Raw genomic sequence first — 17,333 nt, forward strand, 5'->3', positions numbered from 1 at the left:
GGAGCCCAGCTCGAGCGCACAGCAAGCACAGCAGGGACGGGGGTGGTGGACACAGGGGGTGGGTGTGGGTGCTGCCGCCCTCCCGGCTCCGGGGCACCGAGGAGCGCGGGGTGGGAGTAAAGGGGGAGGACGGGGAGGTGCAACCCCGGCGCCCCGTCTTCAGTCCCGCTCCGGCGGCTGCTTGCCGGCCGCGTCTCGCTGGGGCCGGTGCCGGGACCGGGACCGACGGGGCTCGTCGCCCGCCGACTTGGGGCGCGGCGGGCCGCGGCAGGGAGGCGGTTAACGGCCAGGGAGCCGCCGAGGCAGGAGGAGTCCGCAAGCGGGCGAGCAGGAGGGGGCCGCCGGGCGAGCTGCCCGTAGGCTGCCCGCCCCCGCCGAGCCGAGCCCAGCCGAGCCCGGCCGCGCCGCGCCGCGCTCTGCCCCGGGGCGCACGGGCCGGCGGGGCACGGCGGGGCGAGGCGGCGAGCGTGGCGGCGGCGGCAGCAGCGGGGGGCAGGCTCCGCGCCCCGCCCGCCTCGGCACGGCACGGCACAGCACTATTCGCCTCGGCTCGGCACAGCACGGCACGGAGAGGCATCGCACGGCGCGGAGCGGCGCGGCTCGACATCGCGCAGAGCAGCACGGCGCGGCACAGCACGGCTCGGTTCCACTCAGCTCGGCACGGCACGGCGCGGCTCTGACAGCTCCTGAGCCATTCAAACAAGTGGCTCCGGCAGCACTTCGGAGCTGGGTCTGAGGAGAGGGTGCAGCGTGGCTCATTGCCCCAGAGGCACCGGGCCCTTCACACTGCCTCTTTTCTCTGGCGCTTGCTCTTTATTTGACGATGAAATAATGTTGACATGTCTTGAATTATTAAGTATTCCCTGGATTTTATTAGCACATGATGCCTAAATGCTGTGTATATCTGCCGGGGTCTTAACCAGACAGGAGCGAAGGAGAGAGGCAGAGAGACAGAGCAAGGGAGAAGAGAGAGAGGGGTTTTTGACAGCTGTATTTGTGCTGATAAGCGAAGGCACAAGGAGACGATCGACTGGTGAGACAAGAGGGAAGCGGCGGCTCAGAGCTGCTGAGAGGGGCTGTGCTTCTCTCCAGAGACGGCTCGGCCCTCCCGGCGCCGTGCTGGGGCTTGGGGGGGACCCGAGCCCCCTCCCAGTGCCTGGCCGGGCTCTCGGCCGCTGCCCGTGCCAGGGGGCAGCTCGCTGGCTGGGCACACCAGCTGTGCGGGGCAGATGCCGATTGAGATCGTGTGTAAAATCAAATTTGCCGAGGAGGATGAGAAGCAGAAGGAGAAAGAAGAAGGGGATAAGGAGAGCCTGATTGAGGAGCCTGCCCGGCCCCGCTCCCGGGACCTGGCCACTTTTGCCAGCGCCAGCACCCTGCACGGCCTGGGACACATCTGCAGATCTGGGCGCCTGGGTGTGCGCCAAACCCTCTGGGCATTTGCCTTCCTGGTCTCGCTCGCCTTCTTCCTCTACCAGGCGGCCAAGTCAGCGCTGCTCTACCTGGAGCACCCCCACGTCATGGCCCTGGATGAGGAGGCCATCCGTGAGATGGTCTTCCCTGCCATCACCATCTGCAATATCAACCGCTATCGCCACTCGGCACTCACCGATGCCGACATCTTCCACTTGGCCAACATGACCGGGTTGCCCCCCAAGGACCGGGATGGCCACAAGGCCACGGACCTGCTCTATCCTGACCCTGACATGGCTGACATTGTCAACCGCACCGGCCACCAGCTCGATGACATGCTCAAGAGCTGCAACTTCAGCGGCGAGAACTGCTCCTCCCGTGATTTCACTGTGGTGAGTGCACGCCTGACTCAGCTTCCCTGGGGACTCCACCTGGCGCGGGGGCACCCACCCTGCTGCGCCTCACCGGAGCAGGGCTCCCTGGCTCACTCCGGCTGCTGAAGTTTGCATCTCTCTCTGTTTGAGTTTCCCTCCAAGTTTCACACAGAGAGAGAGAGAGGATAGTCTGTGGGAGCTCTTGGGAGGGCTGTGTGCCGCAGCACTGGGCTGCCAGCAGGTCCGTGCCGTAAAGGCTCGCAGGCAGGAGCGGGGGCAAGGGGGGAGTGGGGCTCAGCAGTCCCTGGAGTGGGTGTGCAGCAGGCAGGGGGAGAGCTGTGGTGTAGAACCCTGCTCCAGCCTGCACTTCCTCGTGGGTTGAAGTGCTCTGACACCAGCTGCTTTGCAAAGCAAGGGTGGCTGAGGGAGGTGGACAGAGACCCCTTTGCATGTAGGGCAGCCTTTCTGTGTTTCAGAGGGTTGGCACTAGGATGTGTGTGAATCTGGAAGCTGCCAGCATTGCACATGCATGTGTGCACAGACACACACTCACGCCAAGCGGCTCTGCTCCGGAGGCAAAGCTATGGCCGGGCGAGTCGGGGGCTGCCTGGGGCTGACCACTCGCTGCCCGGGGCTTGCTGGCAGGGTCTCCCCCCGGCAGCACTCTGCATGCCCAGGCAGTGAGCTCCCGGCCGGGCACCACCGGCATGCAGCTCTCACTAATATTGAGCCTAGAATCACAAATCCCCGCTGTGGTTTGGGAAAATAAATGTGCTGAACGGGCAGAATACCTGATGGGACCCTTTTCAGACCATAATGACTCTGGAAATGAGCTGCCTCTCTCCTACGGCTGCCAGGGGCTACTGCTCGGCTGGCTCGCTGCGCTCCCGGGAGCAGTGCTGCCAGCCAGAGCCCGCTCCATGCCGGGAAGGGGGATGCGATGCCACAGGCTGTGCGGGATGCTGGGGGGGGAAGAGGTGGCTCTGTGGGGCTGGAAATGGCTGATGCAGCATGTCCTGTTTCACTTTGTGCCCATTGATACAATGCCTGCTCACTGTGCAGGGTGATGCTGTGCTTGGGAAAGAGCTGTTTCAGAGGGGCTGCCTTGTGTGGGGGGTGACGTGGGGCACTGCGGTGGGGTGGGGAAGAGCAGGAGGCAGCAGTGAGGTGACCCCATTCCTCATGACATTTTGCTGGGTTCTGTGCGTGCTCTGCGCCAGCTGTCTGAGTTTGCCGGGGAGAAGTGTGGTTCAGCGATGGTGGGATCAAGGGGCTCCAGTGCTGGACAGTCCTGCACGTGGCTTGGCCACACTGGCTCTGCCCCTGAGGTCCTTCTGGGGCATCCTGCACAGCTTTGGCTTCCGGAATAGCCCAGCCTTGTGCTGGGCAGCAGCATGGCATGGCAGTGAGATTTTGCTTGTGCTGAGCCGCACTGTGAGGCTGACAGGACAGAACTCAGGCGTATGGGGCTGGGTACAAGCTTCCTGCAGTGTGGACATGGTGTGTGGCATGTGCCATGCTGTGTGGCAGCAGAGGGTGACTGCCAGGACAGTCACTGGGACATGATTTCTCACCCGGTGGCCGTACAGGACATCTGGCCTGCCTGCGTCAGCTGCTCACGGTTCTGCCATGGGAATGCCCGGGCAGCCGGGCTCCAGAGTGCACTGTGCACTGGAGCAGGCTTCAGGCATGAGGATGGTTAGTGCTGGACAACCCTCATCCCTTAGCCCAAGGGAGGGGAGCCAAGGGCTCCTGCAGCCTCCACGCCCTTGTCCCCAGCTCAGCCCCCCAGCCTGGCCTTTGAAGCATGAGGGGCTGTTAGGAGAAAGGGGTGTACCTCTCACTTGCCTGGAGCACCGAGGTGAACCTGGGGCAGCAGAGGCTGCAGGGCACGAGTGTGGGGAGGGGTGAGGGAAGATGTGACTTCTCTGCTGCATACCATGTCCCAAAGCCATGCTGGGCAACAGCGGGACATGTTGAAGCATCACATCAGCAGCTGGAGCCTCCTACTCCCATTCCCCGAGCTGAACTGGTCCCTTGTGCCTTCTCCTGGGAATAACTAAAACACAGTGTGAGCTGTTTGGCAGTCAGGGTGAGTCCCGCTGTGGTGCGTGGGCTTGGGTGCTCCCATGCCTCCTAGCTGTGGCCCCAATGCAGGGGCAGCTGGTCTGCCCTGCATGCAGTTGTCATGCAGCAGGAAGCTCCAGGCTTCAACAGTCTCAGTCGTGGGTCCCCATGTGTGCATTTCCATTTGGAACGCTCTTGTACCCCCGCTGCAGTGGGCGGATACATGAGTCACAGCATGTCCCAGCAGTGATGGAGGGCTCCCAAACTGCAGCACATCTCAGTGGGCTCTGGGGTCCTAGGGTGCCTGGCCCATGGTGAGCAGTCCCTGGAGAAGAGGTCATGTCCCCAGGGATGCTAGAGAAGGGAAGGAGCTTTTCCTGTAGCCATGCTTGCAGGAGTGCTGGAGTCCCTCCTTCCCTCTGGGCATGAGACAGACTTCAGACAGAGGCTGGAAGTTTTACAGCATGAGAATGGCCAAGCTGTGGGGCACCGCCGGCCAGCTGCCTGCTTGGGAGCAGGAGCAGTGCCGAGGCTGGAGCGTGTCCCTGTGCGCTGCCGCTTGCAGCCTGTGCTCACACGATAAATAACTTGTGCGGATCCTTTAAGTAAGAGCCACGAGTGGTAAATGATCTTCCCCTATTTAACGTCACAAATCCACATTCTTTATGGGATAGCAAATTAAGAAACTATGGGGAAAAAAAATCCTCAGCGTAAGCATCTTCCGTGTAATAAAGCCTGGCTGGGCTGTAAATCTCCCCAGGCGGCAGGGACAGCCCTGAGCCACAGCAAGGCTCCCCTGCAGCCCCGCTGACAAATGTGCCCCCTGTGTCAGCTGCCATAGGGCTGTGCTGGAGCCCTGGAGAAACCTCTTCCCACCCCTGCGAGTCGTGCTGTGCTCCGCAGCCCTCTGGTCTCTTCCCTGCCCAGGGACACAGATCTGGTCTGCCCCTGCCTGCTGCCCACTGCCCCTGGCACAATACCCAGTGCCTTGGGGAGGGCAGTGGGTGCAGGGTCCCGCCGACTGGGCGAGCACAGCTGTGATGCCCAGCGTGCGAAGCGTGCAGCGCCGGCACGGGAAATCAATAGCGCTCTTTACGTGCCATTAAGCAGGAGGCTGGGAAGCGTCCCCACGGGACTGGGGCTCAGCTGTGGCAGGTGGCTCACACTTGCCCCCGTGTCTGGCACTCCAGTACGCCCACAGCCCATGGCCAGTGCTGGACATGTCGGGGGACACTGTGGGAAGGGAGAGCCCTCACAGCTGTGCTTTGGGGACAGGGGTACAGGCAGCTGGGGTGGGCAGGGTTCTGGGGGCTGCAGGAGGAGGTACGTGGAGGTGGTTCCTCCAGCTGGCAGCAGCATCCCACCTGCTCACTAGCAGTGACTGTGGCAGAAGGCTTTGCTCGTGGCCAGGCGGGAGCTCCGTGCCTTTCTCAAAACCACGTCCCCTGTCAAAAGCCTTTTGTTTCTGATGTGTGGCTGCTGAATCCAGTCCTGCCAGGGCTGGAAGTTGGGGGGGAGCGGGGAGGTTGGGAGGGAGCGGGGAGGTTGCTGAGAGCTGGCAGCACCTCTCAGAGCTGGCGCCAGCCCCAGCTCTCCAAGCAGGGCCTCCCGCCCGCCTGGGATGTGGGCAGTGCAGGAGGTGTCCCCAGTACCCCACGCAGACCCTGGAGGGGAAAGCCCCTGTGCCGAGACTGGAGTAGCATCCTCAGCTGCATCCCACACACATCCTGAGAGATCCTGGCTGGGGGGTGCGTGGCGGGGGGGGGCAGCAGGCTGTCACCCCTGCCACCTCCCAGCAAGGCTCTGCCAACATCCCCCCTGCAACCCGCACAGCTCCCAACACGGGGACTCACACTGACCTTTCTGCCAGAACTGTACTTAATAAATGTCACATTTTCAGCCTATTTTTATGCTGGGTAAAAGAGCGGGGCTCATTGCTCTTCAGCTGCCCTGCCCAACCTGATGACTGCTCAGCCCTTGATGTTCACTCACGCCATTTCCCCTCTCCCCCGCGTCCAGAGCTGAGTGTGCCCTGGCATTCGGGGGGCTTCTTGGGTCCCCTCAGCTGCTCACTGGGCTCCAGACACTGCAGGACCTGCCTTGGCTGGAGCATGGAGGGGCTCTGGGATCAGGCAGTGTTGTGTGGGTCCCAACTCAGTGTCATCCCTGCTGGAGGGTGACATGGCTGCAGGGACTGGCTGGGCTGGGGCTGGCCGTGTCCGTGCCCAGGAGAGCATGGAGCATCCCTTGCCGATCCCATGACTGTGAGCTGCTTGGCCAAGCCCGGCCGTGCCCATGTGCTCTGCTCAGTGGGTCCATATCCTGCAGCCCCAACCCAGCATCTGAGCCACCTCCCTGGGGGCTTACAGCCTGTCCAGACCCCTCATTCTCACAGCCTAGCCACTGTGCTTGTGCATCCCCAGGTCTGTGTCCCGGGTGGTGCAGACACATCGCAGGTTCGTTGTGCTCCTGTCCAGAGCTGCGACAGCGGCAGCTTTGGTGCCGTTACACATGAGCCGCCCGGGCACGGCTCGAGACGTTGCTTGTGCCAGAAAACGGGGGACTTTAATGCAATTCGTTGCCATTTAATTTTACACAATTCCTGCTGCTTAATCCACTGAGAAATGCTAATTTATACAATTCACATCTAAAAATAAATGTCAGTCCAGCAGCTACCAGCAGCGGGTAGCTGCTCCTACCAGCCCCCGTTGGAGCCTTCTGCGGGGACCCCAGCTTGGAGTCCACACTGCTCTCTACCAGCGGCTGCTCCTTGTCCCATGGTGCCCAGGCTGTGGCAGCACATGGGTGGATGTGGAAGTGTTGAGGATTTGGGGTACTGAGGTGGGACAGTGAAGGCCTGGCTGAACACAGGGGTGTCACTGCAAAGCCCCTAAGCACCGTGGGTCATGGGGCAATGTGGCAAGAGGACATAGGAAGCCCTAGTGATCTGGCTGTCTTTTGGATCCCTGGGGAGGTGTGAGGTGGTTTTGGAATCCCTGCTACCCCATGTTTTGCCCCAGGAAAGATGGGCTCAGCCCCGCATGTGGCTGCACCCCGGGCTGCAGCTGGAGGTGAATGGGGCAAGAGGGGGTCCTGGTGTGAAGGGCTGGCATGGGGAGAGCTAGACTGCATGTGAGGGATCCATCCATGGGTCCGGGCAGCCTCTGGCTGGCTGGCAGGTATTAATTGGTTGCAAAGCACCATTAATGACTGTGGGAGGGGAGAGAAGCACACACCCACCCTGCTTGGGGAAAGAGGATGCATCATTAGGTCCCTAAGGAGGCTGCTCTGCAGGGGACAGGGAGGGGGCTGGATCCTGTGGGGAAGTGGACCAGTGGCTGGGAGTAGCCCACGCTCAGCTCCCCGGGCACTGGCTCTTCTACCCAATCATCTCCATACCCCGCTTCCCTCCTCCTCAACCCACTGGCCCTTACACCTCACCCCCATCGCCTCCCCTCTCCCACCCTTTTGCTGGGCAGACCCCCATGCCACCCCAACCCAGTGGGGTGGCACCGGCTCCAGCAGTGACGCTGGGGCGGGGGTGCCGGGGCAGCGGGAGGGGGCCAAGGCAGGGGAGCAGGGGGGTGCGGGGGCAACGCGGCGGGGGAGCGGAGATGCTGGAGGAGCCGGCGGCTTTCCCACCGTCTCCCTGATTGAGATCGGATCACCGTGAGCATAAAAAAGCTCTCTTCATAATTATATTTAATGAATTGACTTTAAAAGCTCTTACGCTCTTATCTGGGTAATTTAATATCACACACTTAATAAGCCTGTCTCTGATACGGGGGGAGCCAGCGGCCAGGACGCCTGCGTCTGGTGTGGCTCCCCAGGGATGCGGAACGTGCCACAAGACTGGTCCCACGTGCCGGGCTAGGCAGATCAGGGGACACCACCGTCCCCCGAGGCCAGGGCACCCATGGAGGTCTGTGGGGTGGTGTCCCCCAAGTGCTGCTGGCTGCAGAGCGGGGTGAGCACATTGGGTGGCTGCAGGATGGATGGGGCTGGGGCACCCATGGAAGTTTGGTGCCGGTAGTGGGTGCTTGTTGGGGACACAGGGCTGTGGGGCCATGGGGTGGTGGGGATACTGGTCTGTGAGGCTGACGGGGTGCAGGGTGACTGACTTGGGGGTTTCATGGCAGGCAGTGTGGCTGGCTGGGCATGGGGCAGGTCTTGCTGGGGTGCAGGTGCCCTGTGCTGGTGACATGGCTGAATGCCACATGGCACTGTGGCAGGCAAGACACTGCTGTGACCCCATCCTTGGTGACAGTGTCACCCATGGCAGGGGTCCCATGGCCAGGCATCACTGGAGGCAACCACGGGCCAGAGTGCACCATGAGTTCCTGTGTCATGATGCTGTTGGCTCCCTGTGTCCCTCCAGCTCTGGCCACCTTCATACCTGGGGTAGCCAGCTGTGATGGCACAGGGATGAACAAAGGCTTGTCACCACAGTCTCTGCAGCTCTGCTCCCCCGGCTCCTGTGCTGCCGACCAGGGTGCTGGCTGCCTTCCTGCAGGCAGGTGTTGCTGCAGCCCCGGCAGGAGTTCCCAGCCCCCCCGCGACCCATCGGTGCGTGCATGCGGGTGCCTGCGGCGAGCCAGAGGGGCAGGCTCTGCCATATGGAGCTGAGGGCCCTGGGGACCACGGGAGCCTCTGCACAGGCTGGGGCTGGGACCTGCGCCCCATCGCCATAGGGGCAGCCCCATGCACCAGGCACTCACCAGGCAGCGGGGTGGAAAGCCTCCAGCTGGGCTTGTGTCCCCTGCTTGTCAGAGCCAGAGCTGCTGGGAGCCAGCCAGTCCCTTCAGCCTGGCACCACGTCCCCTGTCACCCTGTACCCTCAGGTCCCTGATTCCCAAGTGATGGGGGATGGAGCAGCACCTCCCAGCATCCCCACCTGCACTACCCCAGGACCCGCAGCAGGGATGAGAAGGGTGACAAGGGCAGAGTGGCGGTGCCGGCCATCCCCCAGGTGCCAGGGTGCCTGGCGGTGCCGGCTGCCGCGCCAGCGCTCAGTGCCAAGGCCAGGGGGGCGGGAAGGGAGGCGTGTGCCAAGGCGGCAGGGAGGGGGGACGAGGACACAGCTGCCACCTGGCTCTGCGGGGGAAGGGCAGCCCCAGGCAGAGCGGGGACTCCAGGCTTCTTGCTGCCAGCGTGGGGCACGGGACAGCCGTGCCGGGTCTCCCTCCGCAGGGGAGCGGCTAGAGCAGGAGGTTTACGGAGCTGCACTAAGTGACGCAAATGGTTTAAAGCCCATAAAGAGAGACGGTTTTATGTAAGACGACTATATAAAGCGCTGCTGTTCTGCCATTGATGAGATATAGGCCTTTATTTATAGAAGGCAATGTTTGCGGTGCGAGCACTGAAAGCCAGCCAGGGACCAGCAGATAGGGCGTCGAGTCATTTCACATGCAGCTGCCGTCGACACTGTTCACACATTAAAGAAAAAAATTAACAAGTTTGAAGCCAGTCAGGTGGAAAAAACAATAATTGTCAAAAACCGTATTTTCCCCTTTTTCCAATAACAAATAGCTGGAACACTGCTGGGGAGGCTTGGGCTTGCTTGGCGTCTGGGAAGGATGGGCTGCGGCTCTAGCCAGGCTGGGGGATGGAGCGGGCACGGGGAGGCAGCCAGGGGTGGGAGGAGAGCCCAGTGAGGGGATGCAGGGGCTGCTGCCAGCACCCAGGCAGCTAGCCCCTGCCTGGGCATTTATATGCCCGGGACTGGACTAAGAGAGTCTGTGGGCAAGGATAATGGTGCTGGCAAAGCAGCACAGCTGTGTGTGTGCTGGGGAGGGGGGACAAACACTAGAAACATATGGCTGAAGGTGCTCACTGCACAGGGGCTGCAGACAAAGCCCTGCCGGCTTTTCCTGCCTGTCCCAGCATTTATTCTCCCTGCCTGCACACACGGAGATGCTCTGTGGTGATTTTTTTGCCAGATGTGGCTAGGTTTTTACCGGAGAGCAAGCAGCGAGTCCCTGTGGTCAGAGTGCCCTGCCAAATTTTGTTTCATGCACGAAAGGAGGAAAAACTTCTCATGATTAATTGTGCAATAGGGGAGAACATGCTTCTCTCTAACTTGCTCCTTGCCTGTCTCTGGCCTTTTGTCACAGGCACTGCCCTGACATGTAGCCGGGGAGAAGGTGACAAGCTCATTCCCAGGGCACACTCCTTACATGGGCTGCACGGACAGCAAGGGTGAGAGGGCAGAAATGTCCCCACACTTCTGCCACATCCTAGCTCTGCAAGGGCTGAGAAAGGGAGGAAAGCCAGCCAGGGATCACAGCAGGGGAGCAGAGTCACACTCGTGCTTGAGCTACTTCTCTGCAGCTCCCTGCATGGTTCTGTGGGCGTCTGACCCCTGCTTACACTGCAAAACCTTTCCTCTGTGCTCAGAGCTGTGCCTCTGTGCGCTGTGCAGTCAGTGGTGACAGGCAGGGTGCCGCCAGCCCCATCTGCCCACAGTTGTATTGCCATGCCAGCAGCAAGCGGGAGGCGAGCATGAACCTGCTGCTGAGCCCCAGCACGTAGTACCACGCTTCTGGTCTTGGATGGGGGGCCTGGACCTGCACCTTGACCCACTGGGACTCGGGGCTCTCACTTATGCCTGCCTTGTCCCTGGGAGACGTTGCTGCCTGTACGGCTGGTCCTCCCCAGCCACGCTCGCACAGGTGGGGAGGCCCCTTGGTGGAGAACCCCCCAGCTCACTGTGCTCATCTCCAGGTTCAGACACAAGGCAGAGCACACTTTGCACCTGAACGGCTATTAAGTACCGGCTAAGCTCGGCTGGACTCAACAGGTTTTCTCCCAGCGGAACAAAAGGTTCCCTCCTGCTGGCAGTGCCCAGGCGGGGGGGCGGGGGGGGGTGGGGCAGGCGCAAAAAGTGAGCACAGGAGAAGGAGGGAGGGCAGGAAAGCCACAGGCCGGGAAGACCTGCAGGCGCCATGTCTCAGGAGCAAGGGCGTTGGGGACCCCTCTCTGTGTTGGGGAGCTCAGCTGGGCTGGAGAGCCAGGCTGGCCCCTGCCCATGGTGGTGGGGCAGGCAGAGAGCAGGGGACCCGCTGGCCCAGTGCTGGCCACCAGCCCCTGGGATGTGCATGGCAGGAGGGAAGAGGAGGCACAAGCCTGGGCAGAACAGAGTCCCTGATTAATCACTAACTGCCGGCCCTCTAGCCAACAGCTCATTAGCTGTTTAATTCCGGGTGCCCAGCATGCTGGAGGGCTATGTGGCTCTGATTGAACCAGCTGCAATCAGGCCATAGCCCCCTGCCCCAGCCACAGGCACAATTAGTGGCCATGTCCACCGCACCCCCCAAGGTGGGCTGGGCAGCGGATGCTGTGGGTGCTGCGGGTACCATGGGTGCAGTGTTCAGGCATGAGTGAGGCACATCGGTGACAGTGGCTGCAGAGGGCCAGTAGGCATCCCCGGGGTCAGGAGACGTGCCGGTGTCTCCTCTTGTATCCTTCTGTATCCCGTCTGTGCCGAGAGCGCTGTGATCCCCGCAGCGTCACGGGGCCAGGAGCGGCTGTCAGCAGTGTCAGTGGCCGTGGTGAGGTGCTGCGCTCGGCTGCACAGGGATGTCTCGCCAGTCTGTCATCCCTGGGGAGCAGTGGCCCTGCCACCTCGCACGTCCCCATGCTGTCCCATCCCTCCTCCACCTGCACCCACAGGGTGGCAAAGCAAGGGTTGCGGGTGTCGCCCATGTCCCTGCCTGCACCCTGTTGTCCCTGCCACCACCCCAGGCTTCATCCTACCCTGGCTCTTCTTCCTCCTGGGCCAGGGCTCTGCCTGGGGTACCCCTCTGGGGGTGGGCTGGGGGTGCTCACCTGGGCCAGGGGAGCAGGGCAGGAGCAAGAGAGAGCTGGGTGACCCAGGAGAGCAGTCACTAGGCATGGATTCTTCCCATAGATCTCATACCCCAGCGTGAGCATGCAGAGATGAACACCTCTGTGCCTTCTGGCTGCAGGGCGGTGTTGGCAGCTCAGCCACCCCACTTTACCCTCCAAACTCTGGCATGCCCTTCACTCCCAAGCTGCCATCCCTGCTATTTCCTTGCAGCCAGAAGAGGGATGGAGCCTGTGGAGCCTGGGCCCCCACAGCAGACGGAAGTGTCACCATCTGTCTTCAATGCTCCAGCGGCTGGAGCAGGGCAGGGTGGGGGCCTGCAGGTGTCCCTGCTGCAGGGTGTGGTGGGCAAGGAGGGATGTGGAGCACATGGAGGCAAACTGGGGGCCATGCTAGAGCTGACACCTCCTGCAGAGGTGTCAGGGCTGACCCGGCATCTGCTCCTGGGAAGGGCATGGAACAGTCCGCCTTCCCGGGCAGCATGGGTCTGAAGGAGCTATGCAAATCCAGCCTAGATTGATGCAAGTATTAATTATGTCCCAGCGGCTCAGCTCCCACCCAGCAGGCAGGACACCGGGTGCCACGGCTGCTCACACAGGAGAGATGCTTTGCACTGGCAGTGTGTCCCCTACACGTGTCCCCTGGGTCCCCAGCCTGCTCCCGCCACCCTGCTGTGCACCATGCCAGGCCAGCCTTGCGGCACTGCTCAGCCTCGGGGGGCTAAGCTGTCACCGAGCAGGGAGACAAACAGTCCGAGGCAGGAGCAGCATGAGAGCTGTCAAGCAGCCTGGCCTGCCCGGCTCTGAGGTCCTGCTAATCAGAGAGCATCTGCAATTACATGTGCTAATTACAGGCTGAGGTTTACAGCAGTTCCTGCCTTTTCCACATGGTGCTGGTGGCACTGGGGCACGTCTATCCTGCACAAGGACAGGGACGGATAACCAGGGCTACTCTGCTGTCTCTCCCTGCCCAGACACAGCATGGCACAGCTGGGCCCCATGTCCAACCCCATCCCATCCTGTCCCATCCTGTACTGGACATGGGTCCAGCATGTACGGTGCTGTCCTTAGAGTCCTCAGGCATGTGGCTGTGACAGTCACTCCATTCCTGAGCACCTGGCTGATCACATCTCCATGGAGTTGCTTTTCAGAAGGAGTTTTTCCGGCTCTGACGCCCATGTGCTGCTGCCGCTCTGACATCCTGTTTCCTTATCACCTGACATGACCTTAATTAACTCCCTGGGCTGATAACACTCTGGGCTTCTGCTCCAGGAGCTGTATCTCAGCATCATGTCCTACCTCACCTGCTCAGGGACCACTGCAGAGACTGTGCAGGCAGCCTGGAGCAAGGGAGAGAGGGGGCTCCACGGTGCAGGCAGGGCAGGGCAGTGATCACTGGGGACACTGGGGGTGACATGGAGGGGATGGGGCAGTACTGGAGGGGGTGGGTTGACGCTGCACTGAGGGTTGCAGAGAAGATGCCAGCTGGGTGGAGATGGCTGTTCTGGGGCAGAGGTGGGGGTGAGGCGAGGAGCAGGGGCTGTGCTAATGCCCAGGGCAAGGTGGTGTGGGCAGCAGTGCCCATGGCAGCAGCATCCATGCCAGGCGGGCAGAGGTGCAGCGGAGCGGCATGGAGGGGTCCTGGCTCTCCTTGCTGCTGCAGGCAGGGCACAGGGGCTGCTCGGCTGGCCAGGGCTGGGACCTGGGGTGGGGGTTTGGGAGGCTGAGCCAACCCATGGGGTCACCCCTCCGCTGCCAGCCTGGGTGTATTGAAATGCTGGCACTGATGACTTTTGTAGCCACTCTATCTTCCACACTTGGCAAATATTGGCAGAGGGGAGAAGATTCAATAGTGAGGTTTGCAGATGGGAATCTGGATGTGTGATTCCACCAGCTCCTTGCCATGCAGCAGCCTGGCTGCCTCTGCCACAGCTGCTGCTCGCCGGGGCCGAGCCTGGCACGGGCACAGCCCAGGGACAGCAGGGCTGCTCCCAGCACCTCCTCCCCGTGGACTGGTTCCCAGCAAGACACTGATCTGAGCTTCACTGTGTCACAGCTTGTGTATCATTCTCTGGCATGGGCAGCTCGGACTCTGGAATAGGTTACGTGCTTGGGGGTCCTGCCACTCAAATGCCACCAGACCCACAGGCAGCTCTGCCCTGGCAGCATCTGGGTGATGCCTTGAGCCCTTTGCAAAGAGTGCTAAATGCTTTCGGCTGGTCTTCTCCTGGCTTGCAGCCACACAACCCTCCTCCCCACAGCTTCTAGTCCCCAGAACATTAGTCTTGCCCATCTCAGGTGCTCAGCTCCTGTCCTCAGGCCCCCAGCCCAGACAGTGGGTAGGACTGGAAGCCACTTGTTCCTGGGGCATCTGCAGGCAGAGTGCCTCTGCTAATGCTGCCTGCAGTGGGAATTGCATTTTCCTGAAGCTAGGCATGTGATGGAGACCATGGGCATAATGAAAAGTGCGTACGGATACTGCTGCTTACAGCACCTGATGTATGGGCTGCTGCAGGCAGCAGACGGTCCTGTGAACATGGTGCTGGCTCTGAGCAGGGAGAAGGGAACATGGTCTGAAGGACAGAGGAGATGGGAGCTGCCAGTGCTGCGCCCCAGTGTGTGGGAGGCGAAGTGGGCATAAAGAGGGGGAAGGAGTCCCCCAGCTACAGGGGCAGGTTGTCCCATCCCATCCCTGCCAGGACATGTCCTTCCTCCTATAGCAAGCCCTGGGAGCTGAGAGGAGCTGAGAGAAGACTGGGATGCCCCTGCAGACACCAAGGAACCAGCAAAAGAGCAAAGTGGCCAAAGCATTCAAGAAGGACAGACATGCTGGGAGCCCTGGGCTCCCCTAGCCCATTGTTTCCTGCATGGTAAGCAGAGGATGATGATACAGGAACACAGGAATATGGGTCACAGGGTTGTCCCTGCCTGACGATGATGGTGCCTCCTTCCTGGCAGCCCCAAGGAGGGAGCCCCTGCTAGTGCTGAAGTGTGGGGGCTCTGTTAATCAGCCCCTCCACCCGGGAGTGTGCAGGCTGGGGAAAGCCAACCCCTATCATGTTTGTTCCATTGATTTAGCGCCATGGAGAGGGTTTAATCAGCCTTTAGCCTGCACGCTCCAGCATTAAGAACAAATCCATTAGCCACGAGATAACCACAAAGGGTTGCGCGGAGGCTGGATGAGGTCCCAGCGCCTTCAAGATGCAAATTGGCAATCAAAGATCAAAGCCGCACAGCTCCCTAATCTCTACTAAAAGGGCTCAGCTATTAACGAGCCCTTTCCCGCTGGGCTGTGATCACCCCACTTCACTCAAGCTCCTGATGTGCTGGTGGGTTACACTATCACCCCGACCAGCCCCCTAGCCCCCATGGCACCCTGAACTAGACCTGGGGAGGAGGGTGCAGCTGGGGCTCAGGCTGTTTGTGTGTTGTTTTCTTTGGTTCTGACATGCTGGGGTCAAATTAATATTGGCAGAGAGAGTGGAGCCCGCAGCATTGTCAGGGGGTTAGCGGCTGGAGGGGAGAAGGGGAAGAGGCAGGAGCTGGGATGGAGCAGGGTGGTGGGGAAGCTGTGCAGGGCTTATGCGGTGACTTTGGGGACAGGGGGGATGCTGGTAGGCAGCTCCCCCTCCCGTTGTTCAGGGATTTAGCCTGGTTCAGCCCCTGCCTGGCTGCACCAGGTGGCTCAGGGCAATCCCTGCTGGCCCCAGGGAAATCAGTGCTGGGGACTGTGGCTGGTGGGGGCAGGCAGCAGGATGTGTGTGAAGGACTAGGGCAGAGCAGAGTACCTTGGGTCCAAATTTGCCTTTTTTGGGTATTCCTGCCCACCCCATGTCACCCTGGGACAGAGGGTGCACAAGGCTCCAGCTCCCATAGCCGCCCTGCCAGCTCCCACATGGTGACGGGGGATGCTGCAGGATGGGAGGCTGCCCCCTGCTCCCTGCCCAGGCCATCCTGCCTGTAGTAGCTCCATGCATGGCCACCCCAGCAGCCCCACAAGTCCCTTGCCATGTGGGAGAGCCACACAACCGCTGAGCTGTGACAGGAGCTGTGCTGCCAGCACTGTCAGCAAATTTCTGGTAGCACAGATGTGTTCTCTGCTCAACCTGATCTGGCTTGGGGACCAGCATCCCGCTGCGATGGTGAGAAGCTGGGTGAGGAACCTTGGGATAGGTGGTCAGGGGACCAATTAGCCCTGGTAGTGGGAAACAGAGGGACCTGCCCGGTGCCAGCTTGTGAAGTTGCTGCTTGTGGCTCTCATGGCACCTCCAAGCAGCAGCACAACCTTGCAAGAGGAGCAGGCAGAGAAGCCCTGGCAGCACCTCAGCCAGGGTGACAATAAATCTTATCAGTGTAAACCCATCCATAGGCAGTAGGATAACCCCCGTGACAACCCAGCTAGCGTGGAGGTTTCATCTGCACTGTGTCAGTGCTGCGGATTTACAGATAAGTGCAATGGCTGGAGGAACCATGTCTGCGCCGGCACATGCTGGCTCCTGAGAGGCATCCCCCCCTCCTGCCCTCCCCTGCCCTGTGGCTGCGGGAACTGCCAGGACCAGGCTGGGGTGACCCAGCGACATTTGCCGTGGGGTGTGCGGTGGGAATGCTCAGACAGTGGATTTGGTTTGACACCCGGCAGGGGAGCACACAGATAGGTGAGGATGGATGGAGGGGTACATGCAGGGCACAGTGGCATTGCCTTGCCTGCTGTCCTGGCCCTGCTTTGTCCTACATGCGGTGTCCCACAGAGCACTACATAGTTCATCCACCCGTGGGGACATCAGCATCGCACAGACTGGACCACCAGAGTGGCGGGGTGGGGGAGGTGGGAAGGGAGGAAAGACCAGGGAACGTGTGTGTGTGTGTGTGACACTGGCAGCGTGTCCCCAAGGCTGTGTGACAGGGCCGGGCGTGAGCAGTGCCGTGTGTGAGACAGCATGCTCCGTGGTGCAGCCTGTGTGCACGTCCCTGTGTGCGTGTACGTGTGTGTGTGTGTGTGTGCGTGCGTGTGTCCCCGCTCCGGAGGGGCAGCGGGGGGTGCCGGGCGCGGCGGAGGCTGCCGAGCGAGGCGGGCTGGCGGCAGCCGCTGCCCCCGGCCAGCGCTCCCCGGCTCAGCTCCTCCGGCTGCCGGCGGGGCGGCCCGCGCAGCCGTGGGAGCGGTAATGAGATGGAGCAGCAGAAGGACGGCGAGATAAGGCTGCCTGCGCTGCCCCAGCAGATTAAACGCTGGGATTAAGCAGGCGGTGCCAGCTCTGCTGCCTTTTTATCTCGCTGCTTCTCTCCTCTTATTCTCCCGCAGTCGATACTGAACGGTCTCGGAGCTGTCAGCAAAGGAAATTGCTTGTTAACCCTTTAGGGACGGGCAGCGCAGCGCTCCCCGCACGGCTGCTTTCAAAGAGAAGAGGTCCCCAGGGACGGCGCTGCCTGGAGGGCTCTGCCCGCGCCGGGCAGGGGAGCAGGGGGGCTGCGGGGCTGCGCGCTGCCTCCCCGCAGCGTCCCGGCCTGCGAGGGGGAGCAAGGCAGGGCCGGTGGCACCCAGGATCTACTGCCATCTCTCAGCGAAAAGCAACCAGCATCCAGCCAGAACCGTGCAGAGGCACTGATGTACCTGCAGGGCAGGGGACATCCTGCAGC

General features: G+C 61.4%; 1 protein-coding gene across 1 annotated transcript in view; it reads left to right on the forward strand.

Annotated features, from left to right (window-relative positions):
- The first annotated feature begins 898 nt into the window (after positions 1–898).
- The window catches only part of ASIC4 (acid sensing ion channel subunit family member 4), a 29,220-nt gene continuing 12,785 nt past the window's right edge, over positions 899–17,333 (forward strand). Inside the window, exon 1 of the mRNA XM_005498608.4 lies at positions 899–1,805. Coding sequence (XP_005498665.1) covers positions 1,230–1,805 — 576 coding nt within the window. The 5' untranslated portion in view covers positions 899–1,229. The remainder of the gene's footprint in view (positions 1,806–17,333) is intronic.

The sequence above is a fragment of the Columba livia genome, chromosome 7 (assembly GCF_036013475.1).
Source record: "Columba livia isolate bColLiv1 breed racing homer chromosome 7, bColLiv1.pat.W.v2, whole genome shotgun sequence".
Taxonomy (NCBI): domain Eukaryota; kingdom Metazoa; phylum Chordata; class Aves; order Columbiformes; family Columbidae; genus Columba; species Columba livia.